Below are 6,762 nucleotides of genomic sequence, written 5' to 3' on the forward strand. Positions count from 1 at the left end.
TGGGTAAGTTTCTAAGAGCTTTCCACACCTAGATTGTGCAATATTTGCCCATTATTCTTTTCAGGATTCTTCAAGCTCGTCAAATTGGTTGTTGATCATGCTAGACAACCATTTTCAGATCTTGCCATAGATTTTCAAATAGATTTAAGTCAAAACTGTGAACTTGGCAACTCAGAACATTCACTGTCTCTTGGTAAGCAACTCCAGTGTAGATTTGGCCTTGTTTTTAGGTTATGAGGAAGAGGGCTGGAGCTGGGGGCAAGGTAGAGGACTGGAGCTGGGCCGAGGTAGAGGGCCGGAGCTGGGGCCGAGATAGACTGGAAGCTGGGGACGAGGTAGAGGACTGGAACTGGGGCTGAGGTAGAGAACTGGAGCTGGGGCGATGAGGGCTGCGAGCTGGGGCGAGGTAGGACTGAGCTGGGGCCGAGGTAGACTGGAGCTGGGCCGAGGTAGAGGGCTGGAGCTGGGGCTGAGGTAGAGGGCTGGAGCTGGGACCGAGGAAGAGGACTGGAGCTGGGGCCGAGGGTAGAGGACTGGAGCTGGGGCTGAGGTAGAGGCTGGAGCGGGGCTGAGGTAGAGGACTGGAGCTGGGCCGAGGTAGAGGCTGGAGCTGGGGCCGAGGTAGAGGCTGGAGCTGGAGCCGAGGTAGAGGGCTGGAGCTGGGCCGAGGTAGAGGACTGGAGCTGGGGCCGAGCTAGAGGACTGGAGCTGGGCCGAGGTAGGGACTGGGGCTGGGGCCGGTAGAGGGCTGGAGCTGGGGCCAAGGTAGAGGACTGGAGCTGGGGCCGAGGTAGAGGACTGGAGCTGGGGCCGAGGAAGAGGACTGGAGCTGGGCCGAGGTAGAGGACTGGGGCTGGGGCCGAGGTAGAGGGCTGGAGCTGGGGCCGAGGTAGAGGGCTGGAGCTGGGGCTGAGGAGAGACTGGAGCTGGGCCGAGGTAGAGGACTGGAGCTGGGACGAGGTAGAGGGCTGGAGCTGGGGCAGACGTAGAGGGCTGGAGCTGGGGCCGAGGTAGAGGGCTGGAGCTGGGGCAGACGTAGAGGGCTGGAGCTGGGGCCGAGGTAGAGGACTGGAGCTGGGGCCGAGGTAGAGGGCCGGAGCTGGGGCCGAGTAGAGGGCCGGAGCTGGAGCCGAGGTAGAGGACCGGAGCTGGAGCCGAGGTAGAGGACTGGAGCTGGGCCGAGGTAGAGGGCTGGAGCGGGGCCGAGGTAGAGGCTGGGGCTGGGGCCGAGGTAGAGGGCTGGGGCCAAGGTAGAGGGCTGGAGCTGGGGCCGAGGTAGAGGACTGGGGGCCGAGGTAGAGGGCTGGAGCTGGGGCTGAGGTATAGGTCTGGAGCTGGGGCCGAGGTAAGAGGGCTGGAGCTGGGGCCGAGGGTAGAGGGCTGGAGCTGGGCCGAGGTAGAGGGCTGGAGCTGGGGACGAGGTAGAGGACTGGGCGAGGTAGAGGGCTGGAGCTGGGGCCGAGGTAGAGGACTGGAGCTGGGGCAGACGTAGAGGACTGGAGCTGGGGCCGAGGTAGAGGGCTGGAGCTGGGGCCGAGGTAGAGGACTGGAGCTGGGGCTGAGGTAGAGGACTGGAGCTGGGCAGACGTAGAGGACTGGAGCTGGGGCCGAGGTAGAGGGCTGGAGCTGGGGCCGAGGTAGAGGACTGGAGCTGGGGCAGACATAGAGGACTGGAGCTGGGGCTGAGGTAGAGGGCTGGAGCTGGGACCGAGGTAGAGGACTGGAGCTGGGACGAGGTAGAGGCGTGGAAGTGGTGTATAATGCCAAAGGCAGTGGCTGAAACTGTGAGAGTTTCTATCCACTAGCAGCCCTGTGGTCTAAAGTACCATGGGAACTCAGCTGTCTCTGTGCCAACCCACCCTGTGTTCCCCTGACGGACCAGTCTGCCCTTTACCATGTCTTTACCAGTCTGCCCTTTACCATGTCTTTACCATGTCTTCACCAGTCTGCCCTTTACCAGTCTTTACCAGCCCTACCAGTCTGCCCTTTACTGTGGCTTTATCAGTCTGCCCTTTACCATGTCTTTATCAGTCTGCCCTTTACCATGTCTTTATCAGTCTGCCCTTTACCATGTCTTTACCAGTCTGCCCTTTACCATGTCTTTATCAGTCTGCCCTTTACCATGTCTTCACCAGTCTGCCCTTTACCATGTCTTTATCAGTCTGCCCTTTACCATGTCTTTATCAGTCAGCCTTTACTGTGTCTTTACCAGTCTGCCCTTTACCATGTCTTTACCATGTCTTTACCAGTCAGCCCTTTACCATGTCTTTACCAGTCTGCCCTTTACCATGTCTTTACCAGTCTGCCCTTTACCTCATGTCTTTATCAGTCTGCCCTTTACCATGTCTTTATCAGTCCGCCCTTTACCATGTGCTTATCAGTCTGCCCTTTGTTTTTTTTGTACCATGTCTTTATCAGTCTGCCCTTTACCATGTCTTTATCAGTCCGCCCTTTACACATGTCTTTATCAGTCTGCCCTTTACCATGTCTTTACCAGTCTGCCCTTACCAGTCTGCCCTTTACCCATGCTTTACCAGTCTGCCCTTTTTACCAGTCTGCCCTTTACCATGTCTTTATCAGTCTGCCCTTTACCATGTCTTTATCAGTCCGCCCTTTACCATGTCTTTATCAGTCTGCCCTTTACCATGTCTTTACCAGTCTGCCCTTTACCAGTCTGCCCTTTACCATGTCTTTACCAGTCTGCCCTTTACCATGTCTTTACCAGTCTGCCCTTTACCATGTCTTTACCATGTCTTTGTCAGTCTGCCCTTTACCATGTCTTTGTCAGTCTGCCCTTTACGATGTCTTTGTCAGTCTGCCCATTTAAAATACCATCAGCACCACAGGCCTTTTTGGGTTGGAGAGTGCATAGTTCTCCAAAAGTTATTATTCTGTAATTGGGGTATCCACAGGATTCTGATAGTCTTTGACTGCTAATTCAAGGATTTGTAATTTTTCTTCTATATCTTTTTGTTCTGGGCTCTTTGTTATATTGCTGTAGAGGTTTGCAAAGTGATTTCTCCACATATCCCCATTTTGGATAGCCAAATGATGAGGTTTGTTTAAATTATTCCAGTTCTCCCAGAAGTGGTTTGAATCTCATGATTCCTCAACTCCATCCAGCTGATTTCTAATGTGCTGTTCCTTTATTCTTAGGGTGCGTTTGTATTGCTTCAGTGTTTCCCCATATTGAAGGCCTATATTTTTGTTGTCTGGTTCTCTGTGTTTTTGATTAGATATATTTCTCAATGACTTCTTTAGATTTCTCCAGTCATTATCAAACCATTTTTCATTCTCTATTCTCTTATGTTTCCAAGGAGGATCATTTGTCAGATATGAAGTTTATGTTCCAAACTGACACATTTACACCTTCGTTGCTGTAGGAGGATGTTATTAAGGCTAAAAAGTTGTCCAGGAGAGATTGTATTTTTTGGCTACTAATTTATTTTTGGTAGATGTCTGTACTGTTCTCACTCTGTCTATAGGCCTGTTTAGTACCATGTCATTTATTGGGCCGTGTTGCTTCATGGTTGGATTCCACTCGTCTCAGATACACTGTGGTCTGAGAGAGGTGTTAGTGGGCTGACTGTGAAGGCTCTGAGAGACTCTGGGTTGAGGTCGGTGATGAAGTAGTCTACAGTGCTGCTGCCAAGGGATGAGCTGTAGGTGTACCTACCAAAAGAAGTCTCCTCTCAGCCTGCCATTGACTATGTACAGACCCAGTGTTCSACAGAGCTTCACGAGCTGTACTCCATTTCTGTTTTTCACTTTGTCATAGTTGTTTCTGTGGGGGTACGTAGGGAGGGAAAGGTTGTTGCTTCCTGGTAGGTGTTTGTCCCCATGACTGTTAATAGTGTCTTGTACTTCTGCTGTTCTAGCATTCAGGTCTCCACAGACCAGTACGTTGCCTTGGGCCTGAAAGTGACTAATCTCCCCCTCTAGAATGGAGAAGCTCTCTTCGTTGAAGTAGGGTGACTCTGAGGGGGGAATGTATGTGGCACAGAGGAAGACGTTATCTGTCAAGATAGCCTCCTTGTTGATTTTTAACCAGATAAAGAATTCTCCTGTTTTGATCAATTCGATTGAATGAGTTAGCCCTGTCTGATTCCTTTTACCTTGATGGATGGTATGAGTTTCTCCCTATAACCTAGTGGATAGCCAGTGGAAACATCACCTCTGCTCCATGTTTCCTGTAGTACCTGTAGTACTGGCTTTCTGGATGTCTATAGTATTCTCTCTGGTCTGCAATCTGGTTTCAGGTTATGGATGTGTCACTGCAACCTTAAAGGTCCTCAATGATGTCATCATTGCCCTTGATTCTAAGCAATGTTGTGCTGCTAGTTTTATTGACTTGGACAGAGCTTTTGATACGGAGAACATCCCATTCTTGTGGGCCGGCTAATGAGTATTGGTGTCTCTTAGGGGTCTTTGGCCTGGTTTGCTAACAAAGAGTGCAGTATATAAATTCGGAAAATCTGCTGTCTCAGCCACTGCCTGTCACCAAGGGAGTACCGCAAGGCTCAATCCTAGGCCCCACACTCTTCTGAATTTACATCAACAACATAGCTCAGGCAGTAGGAAGCTCTCTCATCCATTTATATGCAGATGACACAGTCTTATACTCAGCTGGTCCCTCCCCGGCTTTTGTGTTAAACGCTCTACAACAAAGCTTTCTTAGTGTCCAACAAGCTTTCTCTGCCCTTAACCTTGTTCTGAACACCTCCAAAACAAAGGTCATGTGGTTTGGTAAGAASAATGCCCCTCTTCCCACAGGTGTGATTACTACCTCTGAGGGTTTAGAGATTGAGGTAGTCACCTCATACAAATACTTGGGAGTATGGCTAGACAGTACACTGTCCTTCTCTCAGCACATATCAAAGCTGCAGGCTAAAGTTAAATCTAGACTTGGTTTCCTCTATCGTAATCGCTCCTCTTTCACCTGAGCTGCCAAACTAACCCAGATTCAGATGACCATCCTACCCATGCTAGATTACGGAGACATAATTTATAGATCGGCAGGTAAGGGTGCTCTCGAGCGGCTAGATGTTCTTTACCATTCAGCCATCATATTTTCCACCAACGCTCCTTATAGGACACATCACTGCACTCTGTACTCCTTTGTAAACTGGTCATCTCTGTATACATGTCGCTAGACCCACTGGTTGATGCATATTTATAAAACCCTCTTAGGCCTCACTCCCCCCTATCTGAGATATCTACTGCAGCCCTCATCCTCCACATACAACACCCGTTCTGCCAGTCACATTCTGTTAAAGGTCCCCAAAGCTCACACATCCCTGGGTCGCTTGTCTTTTCAGTTCTCTGCAGCTAGCGACTGGAACGAGCTGCAACAAATACTCAAACTGGACAGTTTAATCTCCATCTCTTCATTCAAAGACTCAATCATGGACACTCTTACTGACAGTTGTGGCTGCTTTGCGTCAGCAGCCCTCCCAGCCCTGTCCTCACACAGCAGAGGAGTCCACCTCAACCAGCCAGACCTCCCCACCTGTCCTCAACCAGCCAGACTCCCCAGCCCTGCCCTCAACCAGCCAGCCCTCCCCAACCCTGTCCTCACACAGCAGAGGAGTCCACCTCAACCAGCCAGACTCCCCCCCTGTCCTCACACAGCAGAGTCCACCTCAACCAGCACGCCTCCCAGCCCTGTCCTCACACAGCAGAGGAGATCCACCTCAACCAGCCAGCCCTCCCCCGAGATCACCGAACACAGCGTCCCGGACCAGCGCCCAGGACCCCCCAGCCACGGCCACAGCACCACAAACCTCAATGCCCACCACAGCCAGCGCAGCACAGACCACCCCAGCCCAGCTTCAGACCCACCCAGATGAGACCTACCGTGATAAACGAATTACATTTGCATACTAAGAGTTTACGTTAATTGAAAAATCATATTTTAATTGTTCTTGTTGGATTGTGAGTGTGTATCTAAAAAAAGTTGGAATTGACAAGGAATGAAGTCCTCTGCTTTTGGGCTAAAGAGCAGAAACACAGACTTCCTGAAAGAAATTGATGATGTTGATATTGTAGTACTTTTAATATTAAATTGTATTTAACCTTTATTTAACTAGGAAATTCAGTTAAGAACAAATTCAAATTTTACAATGACGGCCTACCAAGAGGCCTCCTGTGGGGACGGGGGCTGGTAATAAATAAATAAATAAATATATAGGACAAAACACACATCACGACAAGAGAGACAACACTACATAAGAGAGAACGAAGACAACAACATAGCAAGGCAGCAACACAACATGACAACAACATGGCAGCAGCACAACATGGCAGCAGCACAACATGGTAGCAGCACACATGGTAGCAGCACAACTAGCAAGGCAGCAACACAACATGACAACAACATGGTAGAATCACAACATGGTGAGCAGCACAACATGGCAGCAGCACAACATGGTAGCAAACACAACATGGTAGCAGCACAAAACATGGCAGCAGCACAACATGGTAGCAGCACAAAACATGGTAGCATCACAACATGGTAGCAACACAACATGGTAGCAGCACAAAACATGGTAGCAGCACACATGGTAGCAGCACAAAACATGGTAGCAACACAACATGGTAGCAGCACAAAACATGGCAGCAGCACAACATGGTAGCAGCACAACATGGTAGCAGCACAACATGGTAGAAACACAACATGGTAGGAGCACAAAACATGGTACAAACATTATTGGATACAGACAACAGCACAAAGGGCAAGAAGGTAGAGACAACAATACATCA

The 6,762-nt window shown here is 50.0% G+C and overlaps 1 protein-coding gene across 1 annotated transcript; it reads right to left on the reverse strand.

Annotated features, from left to right (window-relative positions):
• Positions 1-231: 231 nt before the first annotated feature.
• On the reverse strand, positions 232-1,897 carry LOC112078312 (uncharacterized). The gene is made up of 2 exons (XM_024144597.1): positions 1,860-1,897; positions 232-1,726 (listed from the first exon to the last, which is right to left on the reverse strand). Exons 1-2 carry the CDS (start codon positions 1,895-1,897, stop codon positions 232-234), a joined length of 1,533 nt encoding a protein of 510 aa, XP_024000365.1.
• Positions 1,898-6,762: the final 4,865 nt, after the last annotated feature.

This window comes from Salvelinus sp. IW2-2015, unplaced genomic scaffold (assembly GCF_002910315.2).
Source record: "Salvelinus sp. IW2-2015 unplaced genomic scaffold, ASM291031v2 Un_scaffold5536, whole genome shotgun sequence".
NCBI classification, from domain to species: Eukaryota; Metazoa; Chordata; class Actinopteri; order Salmoniformes; family Salmonidae; genus Salvelinus; species Salvelinus sp. IW2-2015.

Excerpts from the sequence above, each read along its gene's own strand:
- LOC112078312 (XM_024144597.1), bottom strand. The coding sequence starts at position 1,897 with ATGGTAAAGGGCAGACTGGTCCGTCAGGGGAACACAGG. Across the intron at positions 1,727-1,859 it reads GTCCGTCAGGGGAACACAGG|CTCCAGTCCTCTACCTCGGT; the intron begins GTGGGTTGGCAC and ends ACCTCGTCCCAG.